At 26.9% G+C, this 22,203-nt stretch overlaps 3 protein-coding genes across 8 annotated transcripts in view; 1 reads left to right on the top strand and 2 right to left on the bottom strand.

Moving 5' to 3' along the window:
* Nucleotides 1-585: 585 nt before the first annotated feature.
* On the bottom strand, nt 586-3,473 carry LOC102679086 (SH3 domain-binding glutamic acid-rich protein homolog). 2 transcript variants are annotated; one of them, XM_006607750.2, is made up of 5 exons: nt 3,077-3,473; nt 1,986-2,168; nt 1,686-1,832; nt 1,433-1,473; nt 586-1,225 (listed from the first exon to the last, which is right to left on the bottom strand). In XM_006607750.2, exons 1-5 carry the CDS (start codon nt 3,119-3,121, stop codon nt 1,063-1,065), a joined length of 579 nt encoding a protein of 192 aa, XP_006607813.1. In that variant the 5' UTR covers nt 3,122-3,473; the 3' UTR covers nt 586-1,062. The 2 variants fall into 2 exon arrangements, with proteins under 2 accessions (XP_006607813.1, XP_006607814.1); XM_006607751.2 differs by lacking the exon at nt 3,077-3,473 and adding an exon at nt 2,734-3,042.
* Nucleotides 3,474-3,656: 183 nt separating this feature from the next.
* LOC102679308 (60S ribosomal protein L37a) lies at nt 3,657-4,764 on the top strand. Its single transcript, XM_006607752.2, has 3 exons — nt 3,657-3,802; nt 4,312-4,440; nt 4,591-4,764. The coding sequence occupies exons 1-3, from the start codon at nt 3,800-3,802 to the stop codon at nt 4,735-4,737; spliced, it is 279 nt and encodes a 92-aa protein (XP_006607815.1). The 5' UTR covers nt 3,657-3,799; the 3' UTR covers nt 4,738-4,764.
* An 867-nt stretch (nt 4,765-5,631) lies between these two features.
* Nucleotides 5,632-22,203, bottom strand: part of LOC102678659 (polypeptide N-acetylgalactosaminyltransferase 5) — a 28,891-nt gene continuing 12,319 nt past the window's right edge. For 3 of the 5 annotated variants that reach the window (XM_031509481.1, XM_006607748.2, XM_031509485.1), the window contains exons 2-8: nt 12,633-13,463; nt 11,321-11,639; nt 10,637-10,814; nt 9,880-10,060; nt 7,716-7,954; nt 7,499-7,633; nt 5,632-7,418 (exon numbers count right to left, since the gene is read on the bottom strand). In XM_031509481.1, coding sequence (XP_031365341.1) covers nt 7,269-7,418; nt 7,499-7,633; nt 7,716-7,954; nt 9,880-10,060; nt 10,637-10,814; nt 11,321-11,639; nt 12,633-13,248 — 1,818 coding nt within the window. In that variant the 5' untranslated portion in view covers nt 13,249-13,463 and the 3' untranslated portion in view covers nt 5,632-7,268. Of the gene's footprint in view, nt 7,419-7,498; nt 7,634-7,715; nt 7,955-8,553; nt 8,735-9,879; nt 10,061-10,636; nt 10,815-11,320; nt 11,640-12,632; nt 13,464-13,808; nt 14,533-22,203 lie in introns of those variants that run through there. The other 2 variants (XM_031509488.1, XM_006607749.2) reach the window with 2 other exon arrangements.

Here is a 22,203-nt window from a genome sequence, read left to right as displayed (position 1 = left end):
AAATCGTTCATATTTCATTAATTTTTATCCCATAAGTAAATATTTCCAGCATGAGAAAAAATAAATTAGTTAGCTATGGAACATTTATAAAAATTAGGTTATAAATATAACATATTGTAATCTTGATAAATATATATCACATAGAACTAAAAAATTTCATATTAGTCCTAATTTTCCAAGAAGTAATTATTCAAAATTTAGTATAGAGAAAAATTATTTTAGGATGTATTTCACCATAAAGAATCGTTGGTGCGTATAATATCGATACAAACTATTATAACTAATATTGTGTCGTCTTTTATAGGAATTGCATTCTATGCAAAACTGAGTGTTGTACTGTCCGAACTTATTATAAAATAAGATGCCATTATTGTACAAAATCAAATAAACAATGATAAAATTTAAAATTGAATTGATATAAATGGAAATAATGTTTTTTAGTATAAATGGCAAATGATTTGTAGTTTGGATCACTGACAAATACACAAGAATACTTAATAAATTCGTATAAACAATTTAATGTAATTATAAAAGGATTATTAAATAATAATTTGAAATTAAAATAAAAATAATTTTATAAATAAGATGTATGTATCTACCTAAAATTTATTGTTAATTTTTAACAAATAATAGAACAAAAAAAGGTATTCTCAATACTGAAAATGTATTACTCCTAGCACATTATTAGAATTGTGTTTAAAAAATAAAGAATTAAATTACAATATAAATAATGTAAAATATCAGTATAAGAAATTAAAAAATTTATATTATCTACTGATATGAAAAAGGATAAAATTCATTATTTTCTAATCAGACTATAAAAAATCTGATGGTGAAAACATACTTGATTTCAAATATAAAATATTTCTATAAAAGTATCGCTTTGTTTATACTGTTTGTTCAATACATTTTCTGCAAAGCAGAAATCTTGGTATTTTGGCAGTACCTTCACTCAGCCTTAAAAATATGATAAATATAACTTTTATAAAATATCCTTATCAGTGAAAAATTAAGGATGTCAAAGAAATATAAAATATCCCACAATCATATGGATTTATTCTTCTATTCTTCTTTTTCTTGATCATCAGATTTTTCTTCATTTTTTTCAACATTTTCTTCTGTATGTTCTGCAGATTTTTCAGTATTTGTTCCACCATCATGTTCTATAGATTTAGATTCATCTGACTGTACATTTTCACTTGGTAAAGTTGTCCTTTTTTCAACACTAAGATAAAAAGTAATAAAAATAAATAAATAAAATAAAATAAATTTTATTTTCAAGGCAATTTTTTTATATAAATAAAATGATTTAATGATTTAATATATAACAAGCATATATTTACAGTAATAGTAATAATTATTCAATCTATATGATTAATCACAAAATTATGCAATCTATATAATATATATTTCTATGTTCTATAGAACTTACCTTTCTGCCTCTACTGCACTTGCTTCTTTATCTGTAGAGGGCTAAAATAAACATGTAGTAGTTAATACAGACAAGTTACAAATTTAGTGCCAAGGACAAAACACCGGCAAATAAACATAAGATGATTATAAATCAAATTCTCCGAAGTAAAGTTAAAAAAAAACATACTACATATAATGATATAAATATATATAATATATAAAATAACATTTAACATTTTCTATGGAATTTCCAGATAATTAATAATGTCTACCTCTCGACTTGTAGTATTTCCATTTTCTTGAATTTCCTTACTTTGATTTAAATCAAGTACATTTTCTTTTGCACTAACAGGTGGTGCTACTTTTAAAAATTCTTCCAATTCATCTATTTCATTTGCCAAATCAAAATCTTCATAATCCTATAGAATGATTCATTATAAGTATTTATAGTTTAAATAAAAGTTATTTAAAGTTCAAAAATCATAAAAATTTTATACAAACATTTTTATACAAAATATCCTTTATTATTATCATGAAATTATAAGATTCAGAATTTGTATAATAATAATTACCCCGCAATATTCTTCTTCATTAAATATTTGTGGAGGTAATGGATATTTACTTTCTCTCGCGATACTATTAGTTTGCATAAATTCTTTTTCCATTTCTTTCCCTGGTTCCGTTATATCAATTGTTTCGTATTCTACATTTTTGCTATCTAATATCATTAATACTCGTTGTTGTCTTTTTTTTACCTAAAAAAAAAAATGAATTCAATATATTTATACTTTATTATCTAATTATCTAATCTTAAATATATCTAATCTTAAATATATTGTTATTTAATAAAAGATAAAGTTTCGAAACTTGATAAACAAGTTACGATTATTTCATGTTCTGGTGCAATATAAAGCAACGTATCGATTCGAACAAAACATATACCGTTATGATCATATCAATAATTATTAATAATAAAATTTAGTTTAAAACTATTAAAAATATAGTTGAAAACTACTAAAAAATAGATTGAATAAAAAATCAAACAAAAAAAGTTTAAAAACATAATATAAGTATTCATTATAATGAAAAATATAAACACTAATAAAAAGTTTGATTATTCAAAATCTGAGACTATTATTCATAAATATTTTTTCATTTGTTAAATTAATTCATAAATTCATTTTCATTTTTTATTCTTCACATTTTCATTGTTATATGCATAAATTTATGCATTAATATATGCATAAATTTTAGTAAGTTCGATATAATGTAAGCTATATTATTCACTTGATACTATTTTGTTAATTGAATCTAACATACGTTTTTCTGATATCAAATGTATCTAGCCAGAAGAAAATTGCATTTTGATAGAGGCGTAGTATGAATCATTTCATTCGATAAACTGCATCGCGTGTCACATTCAATAAAAATCTCTAATAAATGACAGTGTCCGATTATTAATTGACATTTCGATCGTGAAGTTTATTCAGTGTAATCCGATACAATGTAGACGTGAAATATCGTTAGAATTCAGGTGCCCGGTAAATCTGGCATTCAAGTTACATACATATACGAATTCACATACACACACACATTCTCTCTTCTTTTTTGTTCCTAGCTCTCGAATAAAATATTTTTATATTCTTTAGTTTTTCGCACTCACTTCTTTGTTTCCACTGATGCCCGATATGTAGATTTTAACGACCATCGTTAGTCGGTGCTTTCGTTACTAATTGACACTCTCACACTTCTGTTCGATATGTGCCACGATTAGCGGTTTCACGAAGTGATAAGCGATCAGTGAATCACTATAGGCTATTAGTTCACAGATCACCAACGGTGAGCAACACTGATTTAACACGCACGGGATAGTCTGGGATCCACTAGCTACGTCATTTCAGGCCGGTTTTCGAGAGTTCTCATGCACGTTTGCACAACTTATCCTTTTTTCTGCAACCACGATCGAACTGAGATAACAGAAATCTCTATACCAACATAACTTGATCGAAATGTAACGGTTCTGTATTGAGGTCAACTGCGCAACTACCTGTCCGTGAAAATTTTTTGATTAGAATAAGATTGCATATTCGCCGTACTTGTATATCCTCGTATTAAATAAATGTTTTTAATATAACTGTGGTTTATAATTTAATTTCGATGATAGATTTAAATGTTTTATGCAATAATAAAACAGAATATAATGTTTATTTAATTACGCGAGAACGAATTCGTTTATTATCTTCTAATGCACAATTTAAATTCGCGCTTTTCATGAATGCGCCATTTCATTGTGATTTCCGGTGATTGAAACGCGCAATGAATATTGGACTTCATAGTGCTTTCTTCTTTTCCGGTTCTATTGGAACGTATCCTGTATTTCTGCAAAATGGTAAAGATTGTTATTCAGAAATATTTTATAAATCTTATTGAAATACTGATAAAATTAAATGTATTAAATATTGAAAAGTATCATTGATAAAGTATTTATATTATGATATTTATTTATTGAAAATAATAATTTGTATAAAAATAGTGATTTTAAAAATATTTTGTTTGCATCTTCGCATTAAATTAATCGTTATGAAGTTTAAGTTATAAAATTTTTAATCATTGTGCAATAAAAATTAATTAATACGATATATTTAATTTGTTTTATGATAAAAATTTATTATGAAAATTAATATAAAGAATTAAATTTAACCTATTTATATCAAATGAATACTTTGTAATTTAAAAAAATATATATCTTTACAATATCTAATTATCAAAATTTCATATCAATAATCTATATTTGTTCTATTATTATGATTATTATAATTTATAGATATGTTTATATAAATTAGATTATAAAAAATAGAATTATTTAATTTATAAAATATACTTATTTTTATTCATTAGGCAAAACGCACGAAGAAGGTTGGAATCACTGGTAAATATGGTACTCGATATGGTGCCTCCCTCAGAAAAATGGTCAAAAAAATGGAAATTACTCAGCATAGTAAATATACTTGCACATTTTGTGGCAAGGTATTAATTAATTTTATATTTATAAATTTTATATCTTTATGTATGAAAATATATTTCGTTAAAATATATCATAATTACTATATAAGTATATTTTAATAAAAATCATTAAATATATTTTTTTATATGTAAATTTTATTTTTTTTGCGATAGGATGCTATGAAACGAAGTGTTGTGGGTATTTGGTCTTGCAAACGATGCAAAAGAACTGTTGCTGGAGGTGCATGGGTATATTCGACAACAGCTGCTGCTTCTGTTAGATCTGCAGTAAGAAGATTACGTGAAGTTAAAGAACAGTAAATAAATTTAATGAATTTCATATAAATATTTAGTCTATTTTATTTTACCTTTTCTAGTAATTTATAAAATATTAGTGAATTAAAATTTAAAAAAATGAAAATTATTTATGTATTATGTATTATGTATATATGATAAAGAAATAGTAAACAAAAAAATTCATTTTTATTAGATTTAATAGATTCATGACAATTTAATACATGATACATAAGACTTAAATTTTTATTAATATAAGAGTAGGATTTTCATATTATTTATTAGAAAGAATTATTTAGAAATTACTTTAGAGGCACATCAAAACTATGATACATGTACTTATACTTACATATTTTCTGTTCTATAATATATATTAAATTTTACAATGAATTCATAATCTTATAATTTTTTAATGAAACTTTTTTTTATAAAAATGAATATATTATCTTTATTAAATTAATTAATGCTTAAAAAAATATGGAATTTTTTAGAAAACTATTAATCAGATTAAATATTATATATATATATTAAACTTAATGGAACATATGTAGAGTACTTTATTGTCTTTAAAGTTATTTATTTCAATGTTTAATTCTCATAAATAATAGAAAATGTAGACTTTTTTATTTAAGGAATATATACACTTGCCATACATTGCATATAAATTTATATGCAATAAATTTAGAAATAAATTTCATGAATTTGAATCTATGCCAATAAGTAATCTTTAATGTTTTAATGTAATTCTTACAATTATTTTTATTAATATAATTTTTATAAATAATTCTAAATATTAGCCTAAAATGAAATAAAATAAAAATAATAAAACATAGTAGTAGTTTACATATGATTCATTCACATACAATTCGTTGAATAAGTTATAAGATTAAAAATTGTTTACAATTATAGATTTTATCTTTTTCTATATTTTGTGCACTTGAATTTAACTAAATTTTATCAATTCAAATAACTAACAAATTATCTACAAATTCTGCTAATATAATTAAACACATATTCAAATAATATATTGATTTAATAAAAATCAACTCCTATACAAAAATAAATACTATTGTCTTGTACAAATAATTAAATATATAATTAAGCTGTAAATGATAATTTGTTGCACCATCACCATTCTTTCATATAACATAAGATTGAGTATATTCTTTGATATTAAAGTTCCTAAATTGAAAATTTCTTAGTGTCATATATATTTTAAATATTATAAATGTAGTTTAATGTTTTCTCATTTAAAGTTACAGAATTAGTTAATTTCTTCTCAAATTTGAGAAAGTATAACTATTAATTATTATTTTTCAGAAATGTTATTTTATCTTGTTGACTATGTTCATTTTTTTTTTCTGAAATATGAAAGATATTTAATCTTAGTTTATAGTAATGTAAGGGAAGGGCGCCAGAATCTGATAACAATTATTACATTATATAATTATTTTTACATTAGTTACAGGAAATTGTTTCCATAGTTTCTTATTTAACAAGGATATTGCACTCTATATTTTCGGCACGCTTCAAATGTATAAAAAGCAAAAAGGGCCTGAATCTATGAAGAATTATAACTATATAAGATATTAGGAATATCATAAAAATATCTAGCTTTTTTTTTTGTTAAGAAAATACGGAAGACATTTTTTGTCTTGAATTTAAGAAAATATTTAAAATATAACAGTACAGTGAATAACAGTCGATAGTTTTCTTATATTCTTAAACGATATTTCGTTAATCTCATATTGCTATGGCGAATTCAGGTATAAGTACATTCATCCATTTAAACGAATAAAAAGAAAACTAATAACAACTAAATCATATGAACGAGATGCAACAAGGAACTGTTAGAAATATCAGTATAAAAAGATTCAGTGCTCTTCCCTAATTGCTACAAAAATTGTACAATACAAGTTCTAAATCGTAATCGATAATGTCATAATAATACCACTTGCAATTCAACATTCACTCTTTGTAGTAATGTATCATTTATGCCATTAATATATCTGTGTTTCAGTGCACTGATATATCTTCCAGTCATCCAGCATTGCACTCATCCCATATTATCAAATATGTCTCTTTTTTTTGTATTAACAATTATTTATTTATAACAGTGGTCTGATATGCTTTTCTCTTTACTGTTTACTTTAAAAAAAAAAAATAAAAAAAGAATGTTCACATACGTCTCTTTTCGTATCACTTGTACGCACGCACAATGGAATAGTTTTTTTCTTTTAACACTTGTGCATTATTAATCAAGGCATACCATGAAAAATGGCAGTAAATACACAATACTGCTAGTAACAGTAAATAAATCCTATGTAACTAAAAAGCATTAACTTCAATCTCTCAGTTTCTCGTTTACGATCACTATTAACTCCGTTGATATTTATAAATCGACAAAACATGATACTGTATTGTTTTTACGGAGTATAATACTAGTCTTTTCCTTGGTTCCTCAAAATACGGAAGTTTTTTGAATATCAGTTCTTGAATTAATATTAAATAGATCAACAAGTATTACATATAAATGTTGCACTTAGAAACACCTCATATTAGCTGGCTTGCCATTTGAATTTACTACGCATGGTCCATTTTTGACCGATGTTATGCGGATCACAAGGTGCTAAAACAGGTTGCATTGCATCGTTCGAACGAGGTTTCGACAAACAGTGTCCTGTATTAGTGTGTTTGATCATCTTCGTCTACAAACAAATATATATTTTATTACTACTATTTTTATATTATTACTTTATGAAAATTATTTTTAAATTATTTGTTATACCTCTTCATTATAAACCCATGCTTGATTTCCACCCATACCATGACATCGTACTATTTTGACAGGACCTTGGGGACTAGCTGCATCAAGGCACATATCATCAGACATAATTTGCTGTCGTTTAGTATAAGCAAACACCTAATTGAAATAAAAAATTATATTTTATTAATTAAAGAATTTAATATTTAATGAAAATTAAAAATAATTTAATTACACTAACTTGATTACCACCCAATCCATGACAATAACTAATTCCAACATTTTCACCTGTTCTTCTACCCATTGTATCCAAACAAGTTTGTGTGTCAACATTTTGTACATCACCCAAATAATAATAATCCAATGGCATTGGAGATTCAGGATAAATATTTTCCAAGTACCATCTAAAGCTTTTACATTTAAGACGTTCTCTTAACTTAATTCTTTCAGATACATCTCCAACAGCTACATTTCGAGCTCCTATAAATAAAATAATAAAATAAATAATTTTGATTAATATAATTAAAATTAAATTTAAAATTTTTAAAATGCAAAATGTGATTATATGAATATTCTCTAAAAGAAGGGTGTCAAAAGTTTGTGCTAAAGTAAATACATTGCCATGTGTGGTGTACTAATGCTATAATATGCTTGCTGTTAAAAATAATTGTGCTATTATACATCAATCTTTCATAACATATTAATTTTGAAGGAGGAAATCTTGTTCATAATACAATGTATTAAAATTTAAATTGAATGTATATTTTCATCATATTTTTTATTTATTTTTTTATTAACCTTCTTTCTTGAGATTTTGCCTTAAAAAAGAACAAAAAAAAAACTTATTTATTATTTTCCTAATATTAACGGGTATCTGATATATACGCATAGCTAGTGATTAGCTGCTGTTAAGCTAAGTTAAATGCAACTTATAAAAGCGTACCAATTATCCGATAGGAAAAAGAACATGCGAGATAAGATAAAGTAAACCAAACAGGAAATACATAAAAAAAGTATTTAAGAATTTAGCGATATTGCAGTCTATATTCTCTTTCCAGAAATGCTGGTGTTAGTGCTACCTGGATTAATGTTGTAATAGAAGTACTTCCATTGGTCCAACCAGACCTCTGCGAGTCGCGCATTGTTGTGGTTCACTATCTTGCTGGTACCACCAGGGAATGTATATGGTGTTGACTTACGGAATACATGACCGACGTGCGAGCACGTTGCGATTTCCAATGTCCCACCACACATCCATATCTAACCAACTCAGTTCTGTTAGTATGTTAGCAATTACAAATGGGTAATTTATAACAAAAAAAAAAAAAAAAAAAAAAAAAAAAAAAAAAAAAAAACAAAAAAAAAACAAAAAAACAAAAAGAGCTAATATATTTGAAGTTTGATCAGATGGGCGCTCGTTCTTCTCTCTTGGTACCTATAATATTATCGTAAAATGTATCAACAAAGAAGCAAGCAAATTCATTTTGTTAGTCGGCTGGATGGATGAGTGGTTAAGACTATACCAAAGTATATTGAAATGCAAAGAAATCAATTGTATTCCTGCAAATCAAATTTTATGGCTAAATGTAACTAAAATATCAATATCTCTCTCTTCCTTTCTCTCTTTGTTTCACATACATACACACAAGAAGAAAAAAATTTAGATAAAAATATATAATATTAATAGTAATTACGATACATTTACATACATAGATACAGACATGTACATAGACATGTTAATATAAAATTTGATAATATAAATGTAAAAAAGAAAATTTGGTTAATATTATACTAATAAACACGCTTAAGATTAATTTTAAAGTCAAATATAAATAAACTACATATAGCTATGGGTTAATTTTAAACATATAAATTGTTACGCGATGCTAATAACTAAATAAATAAGAATATTTATTCTAAATTAATACTCGAACAATTTTTTCATTTAAAACTAAATAAAAAAAAAAGTGTGCTATAATATAACAGTTTTACATTTATAATATTATAGCATTTGTCGTATCAGATACCCGTTAAGATATTTGTATTGTCTTATTTTTGAATTAAATTATATATACTAACAATATGTAAACGAATTTCACATTAAGTTTACTATAATAGCAAACATCAAACTTATAATTATTTTTTATCTTTTCTATTTAAAATCTCTTAAAATAATTATATTTTTTCGTTTTAAAAAATTAACAAAAAAATAAAAAAAGAACAAAAGGAAGGCACACTTTTCTATAACAAATTTTAAACACAGAAAAAGTTTCTTTTTATGGAACTAACAGTATTAGTGAAGATTGACTATCGAGTAATTAGCGTTATTATTTGATGTTATCTATTAATTGGTTGATAATTAAGAAAAAAGTATACAAAAGAAATGATACACGCTGTTATCTAACCTGGATTCATGGCATAGTAAAAATCTCTCCACTCATCCATCCAGACTTCGGCCACCCTAGCCGCATTGTGTAGAACTACTTTGCTGACACCACCAGGGAATGTATACGGACTCTTGTCTCGGAACACATGTCCAACATGAGAACATGGACTGATTTCTAACGTCCCACCGCATTGCCATACCTACAAGGTACTTATGACTTCACAAACGAAGATTACAATAACCATTATCTAAACCCTCTATATTTTGGAATTATAAATTTAAAATATTTCACAATAATTAAAAACAAACGTGCGATAAATCATATGATTATAATTAACACTAGAATCAAGATCTTTGAATATTTGATTTTTAAAATTCTAGTATTAATTATCAAATTAAGTTTTACCATTAAAGAATTAAATACATAGAGAGAATTTCAAACAACTACATAAATATAGATATAATAATAATAAATATAAATATAGAAAAAGTTTTTTTTTGTAGAATTAACAGTATTAGAGAAAAAAAATTAGCTAAAAAAAGCAAATAAAAAAAATTTATACATAAATATCTTTATTTTTATTATCGAAGCGATAAATATTTCCGAATCACCTGGAAAATTTTCAATCAGTGTAATCTGTATTAAAAAAAAAATTGAATATATATATAAATATTTCATGTTCAATATTCTTTTTACTTGGCCGCGTTTCCTAACTTCATTTTCATTTAAATAGACTGACCGCATAAAGTAAATACTGTCATCGATCAATACTCACCCGGAAGCTCATTTCGAGGTTTTCACCGCCCCAAATATCCATGCCCTCGTCGTATGCTCCCAATTCGTAAAAATACTCTTTGTCAATAGAAAATAATCCGCCAGCCATTGTTGGTGTTCTTAGAGGAGCTGTCCTATCTCCTAATCTTCTGTCCATTTCTCTTTGCGCCACTCTATACCTGAAAGTTTATAGAACTTCATATTAATAATTCAATGGATACAATATCTATCATTAGAGAAATTCAATACATAATAAAATTTTAATGATTGAAAAAAAAATATCATAGTGTTATAAATAATCATAAGTGCATAAACTTTATAAAATATGATGTTAATAATATTGATGCATAATAGATTATTCCATTCAAAAATAATGAGGCATCCATCATATGCATTTCTGAAAATAAATTAATTACTTTTTAAAAAATTAGGAAAATAATATTATCCAGTAATAATAATAAATAATAAATAATAGCATATAAAAAATTAAAAAATATTTCATATTAATGTATGTTTAATATTTTACTTTAATTATTTTTCTTTTCTATTCATAATTTAATTAAGTCTTTTTATAATCAATAATTTAAATATTTATTAATGAATTAAATTATAACGCAAAAGATTGCTTTATATATTAAACCTCAAAAGATATAATCTCTTAAAGAATCAATTCACCGATTCTTACCATCTAAAATTCAGTTTCCAATTGAAACCACCCCACGTCATATCGCTGGCTGGAATATACTCGAAAGTATCGTCGCTAATCACATCAATGATGGGACAGACAACAGTGGTTCTGTCTTCAGCGATTCTAGACAACAAAGGTTCCAGCCAACCCTCTGTGCATTCGCAATGAGCGTCCAAAAACGTTATAACTTGTCCCTTCACATGTTTCGCCCCAAGCAATCTGGCTCTGATTAGACCCGATCTCTTCTCAGTACGGTATACATATGTAGGGACTGGTAACGTTTTTACATAGTCCTCCAGGTCTTGCTTCAAGTGATCTGCGGATCGAGTGCATTGTATGAGCAAAAAGGCGTGGAGAAGTGAAAGTGACGTTGACCACATTGCCAATAGTTTTTCGATTGAATTCATTGAATAATAAAACATTATTGCCGCAATTGGAACTGGTTGACTTGATAAAAGGTACGTAGGATTCTATATTTTCCTATTACTTTTACAATATAGAAATAAGAAAAGAAATTTTGAATATTTATTGAAACTGACTATAAGATTTTGATATTGGAGATGTTTGAAAGGGCTGAAAGAAGAGTGCACGATCATTCATGCTTTTGGATGGATCGAATGTCCTAAAAATATCTGCGAGATTTCTCTAAATATAATTGAATGAAAGAAATTGTAAATAGAAAAATGTGAAAATTACAATCTATTAAAAAAAAAAATGCTCAAGGAATTATTAAGTCAAATTTTGAGCAATTATTGTATAAAATAGTAGAGTAGTTTTATGTTTTATATTTAAAAATTATTTTCAATATGTTCAATTCACTATTAACGTCATATATGTATGAATTTTGACTTAAAAATTTGATATTTTATAATGTATTTCGATACATATATACATCCATCTTTTTTTTTTAATAATACACAAATTGATATAATCAATTTATTTCATTGATATAAATTTCTAGATAAATAAATATTCCAGTTATCAATTGCAATAAAAGCATATTGTATTATCAAATACCTATTATTATATTATTCAAAAATGACGTGATGAATATTTTATCTATAATATCAAGTAACGTTAATTATATTTTTATTTTTATTATTAGAATAAAAATTCATATGATTCTTATAAAACTACGATTCTATTATACTATATATTAAATAAACAATTCACAGTATCGCGCCTATATATTTAGAGAAGCATTTAACATTGCAACATGAACTCAATCAAAACCACACCCATCTATTCAAACAGCCCTCCAAGTCATGTCAATCCAGTTCCTTTACCGCGAAATCATTCTCGTGCTCACCTTGCTCGCTTTTATCATCTACCAATATGATCTCCTTGAGCAACGTGCGCGGAGACCGATTAATGACAGACCAAACGGTCCTCAACAGCGTGCTCCACGCTTCGTTGTGGAATACTATCACGATACTAGTATCCGGCAGGTACTTGCTGTACTTCTTCGTCTTACATCCCTCCAGCCTTATGTCCTTGAGGGACCGATTCAACGATATCATGTCGCTCGCCATCAAATTGAACTGATTCAATTTAAAGAGCTCCTGCTGTCTTGCTTCGTCTTCCGGCGAGATGTGCACCGCCGCGCCCATCTCGCCGGGTATTCCCTTGTTATCCCTAACTACCCTAGCTGGCCTCCACAAATGCAGTTCCGGTTGTTTGTACCGTTTCTTACTCTGCTGGCCAACCGGCTGGATCTGTTCCTCTTCTTTTAATTCAATTTTCGAATGGGGCAAACTTTCCTCAGTGAGCGGTTGTTGCTGCTTGCCGTTCTCCGTGCAACCCCATCCGGATCCTCCGATGCAATCCGAATAGAGCATCAGCACCATCACGTCCACCAGGAACCATACTAGGGACGTGAGCAGTATCACTTGACACGTGTGAATGCGAATCTTGGAACGGAACATGTTGTGATGGGGCCGGTCGCCTGATATCCTGAGCTCATCACCCGATCCTTCGCGGTTGGAGACGCGACGAGCTTCCTGTTAGACCAGGCCGTATTCTGGGACCCGGCCGTTCAACTAACCGTTCGGCTACCCGAGTTTGAAGAGGAGATCAGCCACCACTGTGCTCTTGTGGACCACTGAATTTACATGACTACGTCGACCGAGACTTCCGTGATCTGTAAATAAAAAAAAATGAGGAATTAGAATTATTTTAAGATGTGCAATGGAATATTGATCTATGGATAAATATTGATTGAGAAAATTTTTTTTCTCAAGATTTAAGAATAGATTGTAATAGTTATTTGTATTGATTTTTATACGTTGATTGAGAATATTTTTGGGTTTCTTAATAAATTAGAATTATGAAAGAGAATTTTACTTCAGATTTTTGATTAGTGTTATCGTGTCAAATGTTTAAAAATCGATAATACTGATCTTCACAATTTCAAAGTGACATATTATTAATATATTTGAAAGGATTCTATCGAATTTTCTAAATTTCTTAAATCCATGACCCTTATCTTTTTTAAATTTTATTTAATTCATTCGTCTTAAATTAAGCACGACAGAATTTCACCAATAAATATCATTATACTAATTTTAAGAAACCTCCATTTAAACCAATTATTCGTTTAAGCTGACAACAAATTCACTTTCGATTTAATTTCCTCGCTTAATCCTTTGATCGTAGTTGGTTGTCTTGCACGAACCAAAACATCTGTATCGACGTATCGGAATCTCACGACACAATGCAACAACTCCTTTACCACCTCCTTCCCTTTTGTACAAGCCGCCAAACCCAAACAAACTTCGACCCTCGCGAGACTAATCCTTCCAGCAAGCTCAACCCTCTAAACGAGCTTGAAATTCATCCTCAAACGATAACATCATTGGTTTCCGGCAAAATGGACGAAACATATTCTTAAATCTGCATACGTAGTCTCTTCTCAATAAATATTTCAATATATTACGTAAATAATTTGGTTTGCCGTATCTATTTGTTTTCAGCCATTCTGTAAGTCAGTCTAAACGTTGTTTCGACTTGTGTAAGAGCTCTTGTACAGTACAATCGAGCCGGAAGTCACGCGAGACCGTTTATTTTATCAGATGCATAATATATGGAAACTGTTTACCATTATCGATTCGTTTCCATTCGTTTCTTGGCTTGTACACACGGATATTATGTAATATATTTAATTGGAATTCAAAATATTCTTTTTTCGATGTATTTGTAAATATTATTACAAATTGAATTATTTTAAAGATATTTTTATTAAACTTCATTCTGCAATATGATACAATTGTATCATATATTATTCGATCGTCACTTTAATTTTTTTTATACAAAAGACTTTAATTCAAATGTTGCTTCAAAGTTTATTCTTACAATGCTATTTTATCTTCCTTGTAACTCAAGTTTCGTGTTATTAACTTTTCACCATAATATATTATTCACCATAATAATATTATCCTAGAATTATTAGGTTTTATTTCGTAAAATTTAGTATTATTTATATACAATTTTTCATCCTATTCAAACAAATAATTTAATTTATATTCCAAATTATATCTAATTTTTTATTATGATCTTTTGAGTTAATTTTTTTATATCATCACGAAATGATCATTAAATTCAAAATTAGAATTATTCTACAATTATTAAAATCTTTTATTTTGTCATTCAAATTTTTATAAAATTGAAACATATTATATTCGACTTTATCATAATCTTTACTATATTACTTCAAATTTAATTTTAATTTTAATTTAATTTTTAAGTTTTGTATTATCCTACGATTATTAAAAGTTTTATTTTAGTATTAAAAATTTCATAAAAACCAAAACAGAAAATTACCTGATTTTTTTCTATTCTCTTTAATTATACCAGAATTTTTAAAAAAAAATTTTCCATATAGAAGTTCAAATATTGTCTTATTCAAAGAATATCTGTATATATATATATTACAGAATGAAAGAATAAAGCAAAAGAACAAAATTCTCCGATACTAGTGAGTGCATTCTTGCGTTTATGCATGATTCGCGCGAGTATTCTCGCCGTTGCACCGTGAATATTACACCGGATGAATGGGCAGAAAAAGCTATGGATTCGTCCTGGTCGAAGTACGATTTCGAGTGCGTAGAACAAAGACAGTTTTGTGCCATATTTCGTATGTTTTTGATTGACGGGAGGCTATTTCACCGGCTGGCCAACTTTTTTCTTTATGGCTCTGCAAGTGGAAAAGAGGATAAAACGTAAAAATTGAAATTTTTTCAATGATGATAGAGAAATCTAGCAAATAAAAAAAGACTTTGCAAATAAAATCTTATAATTTCGATAAGACTCTTTTTAAAATCTTAATTATGTTGTTATTATTTTGTGGAATTAAGTACAGTATTTTTCTAGGTTAGATTAAATTACATAGTTATTATATATAGTTTAATTAGTGTTACTATCACATTTTAGCAAATTAATTATAGACATTAATTGAATAAAATTTATGATTTATATTAAATACTAATTTTTTCATTAGAAAATTCTCAAAAATGATCTAATTCAAAGATAGATTTAATTTATAGAAATTTATTACTTATTTATTTATCATTTACATTCTAAGTCTTATAGAAATGAAATTAATTATTCGAAAGTAATGCATGTATGTGCAATTTAAATATAACATTGTTATAAAAAAACGTATTATTATTAATTTTATTATTAATTTTATAAATCATATCTACCAAGTTGCATGTGTTTTATCTTTCTTCCTTGATCTTATTCTTCCTGGTAACAAGAAAAAAATTCTGTTTCCAAGTGTTATAAAGTAGAATAAAAAGATTCAGAAGGAAGAGTGTTAATTGGAAAGAAATAATTAAAATAAATTTGTAACAAAATTGACGTAATCGAATTTTTTTCAATAGAAATACTATTATATTCGATTTTTAATTAAAATTTTAAAGAAATAGTCCCATGGCATCTATTTAAAGATGTTTCTTGAATTCTTTTGTCAAATTAAGTTTCGACAGCAGTATTTTACTTCCTGATTTATGATTTTTCTATAGATAAATAAGGAAAGATAATAATAAATAATATAATTGACATCCACTTTCGAAATTCCAGAATTTGTTCGTCTCGCCAAAATTTCTATCGTTCCATTGGTTCAATTCTAATGAAAACAATTTTCTGTTCTCAAAAATAGTTGGAAGTCAAGATAAAGAAATAAGAAGAGCGGAAGGAGAGCACGACCATGTCTATTACTTATACAGTTCATAAGCTGCTTAAGACTACTTACCTTCGGTGAGATCTAGAGAGTGGGAGTGTGCACGCGGTCGTTGCCGCGATTGTAATAATGATCGAGCGATCGTGGCAGGCTGCAAATGTTCTGTGGAAATTTGTGGAAACAAACGAATCACTGGATACTTAAGCACACAAGTGTTTGTGTTCATGAGAGTTAGTTTAATGAGAACATTCGTGGGAGAACGGTGAACGGACTGGAGTAGATCTGGTGATATTAATTAATTAGGATCTCAGCTAAATCATTCACTTTCATCGCGATATGAAACGTGTGTCGCGGTATATATTAATAGAAGTTGATAATTGCCTCCCACAAAGAGAATATATGAGATTGCCATGTGAGACTGTTATTTTCTTTTCTTTTTTACATTTCTCGAAGTAATTACGTGTGTGAAACACAAGTAGTTGAGAAAGTATGAATTATAAGTGAGAATTTTCGAAGATTTAAAAGATGTTTCTGATATATGTCTTTGATGATTGTTTTCTTTAAAAGATTATTTAATTTTAATGACTGAAAAATTGAATCGTTTGAGATCTTGACATGTATTAAATAAATTTACATGAAAACCTGATTTTTTTAATTTTTATTGTCTACATAATAGTAATATTTTCATAATGTTCATAAAATAGTTTTTGTAATTTCATAGCTTTTATAAGTTTGCAATAAGAATATTAATATTAAATATTCTTATTACGAAACTTTTGTGTATTTTAAAAATATTAATTCTCATTAATTCCTTCGTTTTTACAAAAATTTGTATATTCATCTATTTTTTAGGAGCAATAGCCAAAAAACTAAAAAAGATAAAATCATTATATTCGTACATTTTAATGAAAAAAATATCGGCCTGGATTTTCATTATATACTTTTTGTTCCATCACGAAATATCACGAAGTAACAAATATCACAAAAAATATCACAAAAAAATCAATAAAACTACTTATATTCATCATGTTTTTTCTCTACTCATCAATTTTTAAAGATCTTATAATTTTTTTTTTATTTGTAATTTCTCCATTTAATTTAAAATTCCATTCTCCCTCGATCATGGAAAAAATTCGTTCGAAGATTAAAATTGGTCGGTGAAATATTAATAACATATTGAACATCTATTTCAATCGTTCAGCATGCAGAAACTCAAGTTTCGCGCAACAACCACCGGCATCCATCCCCGATTGGATGCACGAAGTTTGATGAGCGCTCGAGGCTGCAGTCAAGTCCGCGAGGCAATAAGCAGCCGGACGAACTTCGACCCCATGGATGGGGAGATGTTAAACAAAATATCGTGGAGTCGAGCTCTAGTAGCGAATTCGCGGCGATACTTTATGCTTTGCATCGGCTTCCCCGGAAACGGGGATTTTGTTTGATTTTCCGTGGAAATTCCTGAAAGGTTTCTTCGCAAGAGGAATCGGAGAGGACTTTATTTTAATTGACATTGTCGAGGGAAACGAAATTGTGGTATTCGAGGATTTGCCAAAGTTTCGAAACGTTGGTTTCCGAAACGAGAGGTTTCAATGATGTTTTAAATAAAATACGACGCTTTGAACACGCATCGTTATTAATAAGTAGATTTTTGAATGTTAGCGTGGTCACAATTAATTGATTTGTAACATTAACGAATTGGCGAGTTACGAGTTTTATGAGATTATGGATTTCTCTTTTATAAGCTTAAGTTAAATTATTAATAATTTAACTTAATGACTTTAATATTTAATATTTTCAATCTTTATGCGATTTATTAAATTATTAAATTTATTAAAATTTATAATTTTATATTAGTATTATTAATTAATATAATATATTATATAATAATATTATATAATATAAAATATTAATTAATTAATTATATTAATTATATTATTAATTTTATAATTTAATATTATCCTTCTGATTAATTATTCCAAAAGTATAATTTTTTAAGAAGTTATAAACACGTCAATCTTTTAATAATTTCAATTAATCTTATGACAAATAAAATTTTTATAAATAAAAGCTTATACAATATAATAGTAATATAAATAGCATTAGCCTATTATTTCCTAACTCTTTTTTTTTTAATTATTATAAATTTTTAATTAGTTTTCATAAACTCATTATAGAAACTAATTATAAATTTTTATTAATAACTTTAACATAATTGATATTGACGTCTATTATTGATATCTATTATTAAATTTACACAAAAATTCTTATTTGATTAAAGATAAAAATAGAAAAAATATAAAGCAAATATAAAAATTAAGTGATATCTAATAACAAATCTTTTCTAAATTGAAACATAATTTTGTTATTTTTTAAAATTGCTCTAAATTTTAATGACCAAAAACAAACAATTAAGTTTGAGGTTTTCGTTAAAACGAACAATTTCAAGTTGCTAGCATATTTCGTCATTAATTACGAATTCGTAGCCGCAGGTGTTCTGCAACATCTCTGCCAACGAAGCAAATTAATTACATTCCTCACTTCTTAATTTTTCTGGAATATTCTTAAATTTTCGTAAATTATCTTTAATTTAACAGAATTTAATGGAATCAGAATAATAATGAGTTTATTTATTTACACTTAACAATTCTCAGGATTTCAACATCTTGTCGTAACATCTTTAAATGATAAAAAGATTGCTCAAGAAATTAAAATTGCAAATTCAAGAACAACAACAGAATGCAAAGTTATTGAAATATTCAAGAATTGCTTTCAAACTGAAACAAAACCTGTAGCGATAAACTTATCTATTCACCAAACTATAAAAAGAGAATTCTCAATTTGCATGGAAACTCTTGTGATTTAACATCATTTCGCAATATTCTCGCTATCAAGAAACGATTATCCAAGAGGATAAATCGTAAGTTCAACAATGTCTGGCAAAGAATATTATTTCATCGAAAACAGAAATCCTTTTCGAGTCGCAATCAAAATTTTCCTCAAAAATTTAAAAATATATTAAAATTGTTAACAATGAATTTTCCTCGCCATTGAATTGCACATGATTCTTAAATTTCATTATATAATTCTCACAATCTTTATTTATTTTTTTCGAAAGGTTTTTATCTTTCTATAGCCAAGTAAACATTCATGGAAAAACACTTTGCAAGAGATACAAATTTATCGAGATATTCAAAACATTTTTACATATACATATATATATTATGCATAATGATCGAATCAGGCTACAAATTTTATCGTTTTCAACAACAAATTAAAATTCTGATAACCCAGATGCAAGATCATTAAATCTCGAAATAGTTATCCAATAAATTATAATGAACTGATTCTGCAATATCTTTTATTATATATAGAAGTTTATCGAGTTATTCAAGCTACAAGAATTCATTTCAAAATTCATATATCTTCGTAATATATATAGACTGGACTATCTCAACTAACATTCAATATTAATGGATAAAATTATTTTTGGAACGACTTCATACGATGACATTTGATCTTTTCTACTGTCTGTTTTTTAAATTAATTTTTTTTAAATAAATATTTGAAGTTATTATACATATATTTTCAATTTATTTTAACATCTATAATTTCTTTTATCTCTGTTATTTAACAGAGTTAATTAATAATTTTATACATAATATATATATATAATACAATACAGTAAAGAATGCATCATAATTATTCCATAACTTTTTCCAGAGAATGCAAAATCGAAATATTTTTAAATGTTTTTAAGATTGTAACTATCTCTGATTGCATAATTTATCAGAAATTTCTTAACTAATAATAAACTATGCCAAAATTTATAATAAGCTTTGGCAACATCTCTAAACTCAACAAATTACAATTGCTAATCTTCTAACTTCTTACAAGAAAATGCAAATTTATCAAATCGTTTGAAAATCCTGTTTGCAATTCAATGCAGTGTTAAGTGACCAATCTTCTTATTAATTATAATCGATTCTGTATTCTGCATTCTGAAAATATAAGGAAAAACTGAATAAGAAGAATGATACATACTGTATATTCGATGGATAAAACTTAACAAGAAGTAATAAAATAATATAATTTAAATATCTATGATATAAATATTTTATTTTATCATGAATTCTTTAAAATCCAATAATCTTCTTGAATTCTAAATCATTCCTTCGAAATTTCTAATTGTACACATTATATGCAATCGAACGTTGCGATGGAATTGGTTAATTATAAAATTGAAATCACTGCATTGAGAATGAAATGCCGAATATCTCGTAAAAGGCATCGTGTTTCGCAAAGGGGAACGCTGGAACAACGGCCATTTACGAACGCAAATTAGCGGAATAATAATGAGCCAAGGCGCAATGCACTTGTGCAAATAAGATACGGAAAAGAACCGTGTCGTTGCTCAACCTTTTCTTCGCAAATCGTACGATTCTACAAGAATTAATGCGAACGAGATATACTGAATGATATAGCCTTATTTAAACCACTCTGTCTCTATTAATCTATAGTCGCGTTAATAATAATAAAAAGAACTTTTTAAGACAATTGAATAGAATAGAAAGAAATAACCGAAATAAGAGAAACTTTTGGAACTAGAGAAAAATGGCGGCTCAATGTAGAAGACTTTTCGAATACTTTTTTAATCGTCGTTCCCTTATGGTCGACCCGTAAAGCCAGTCAGATTTACGAGTTTTTAATCTTTTTCTTTCTTATCGAGAAAGATACCGAAGGAAATAGTTGCAACGATCGAAACGAGATTTTCGAACGTGTTTCTGTACGAATCGCGGGGAAACCGGATCGTTTGAAAATTTTTTTACCAGCAAAATTGATACAGTGATGCATTATTTTTCGTTTTCGATTGATCGATCAATCCTTGGCGATATACCGGGCTTATCCTATAAATGGAGGCGCAGAAGCGTCAAAGCGGATGATTGTACTGTCAGAAACTAATTTCGAAATATGGCGGCATTGTTTTCGAGGAAATTGATTTTAAATATTTGCCTGGCACACGTTCAATGAATAGAAAATACAATGTGAAGCGAGATATTTACGCGTGATAAATTTTATTGAATATGATAAATAATAATAATAATAATAATAATAATAATAATAATTCTATAGAAACTCGATATTCGAAGAGGAGAATCGTGTAAAATTCGATAGGAATGGGAATATTTTTGATGATTATAAGAATTATTTAATGCAAATATAATTATACATGAAAATTTATATAAAAATTAAATATGTCGGGCTAATTAAAAATAAAGATTTTGAGAACTTTGTTTTAAAATCCTCAACATCGAAAGATAATTCATGAATAAATAATTCAATATTATTGATATGATATCATTCCTATTTTCGGCAATTTAAGTATTTATTTTACATTACACCTACAAATACATAACACAACTACACATTCAAAAGAGTTGATTTTAATCGATAATTTTCGATCGTGTTGATAATATTAATTAGCATCGATAACTGTTCAATAAATTTTTATGAAATAAAATTTTATTGAACAGCTATTAAAAAATTTTTCACAAAAATTAATTAATGGTTTTTAAAATATATTTTCAATATTCTTCGCGAGAACATTTTCTGATATAAATAATTTCTAAATTTCGTAAGACATCTTTTGTCAATGATTAATAAAGTTATATATCGGAAAAATTGGATCTTATCAATGACCTCA

The sequence above is a fragment of the Apis dorsata genome, unplaced genomic scaffold (assembly GCF_000469605.1).
Source record: "Apis dorsata unplaced genomic scaffold, Apis dorsata 1.3 scaffold_18, whole genome shotgun sequence".
Classification (NCBI taxonomy): domain Eukaryota; kingdom Metazoa; phylum Arthropoda; class Insecta; order Hymenoptera; family Apidae; genus Apis; species Apis dorsata.
The sequence above is the reverse complement of the archived record's forward strand: the minus strand, read 5'-3'. Positions and strand labels throughout refer to the sequence as shown.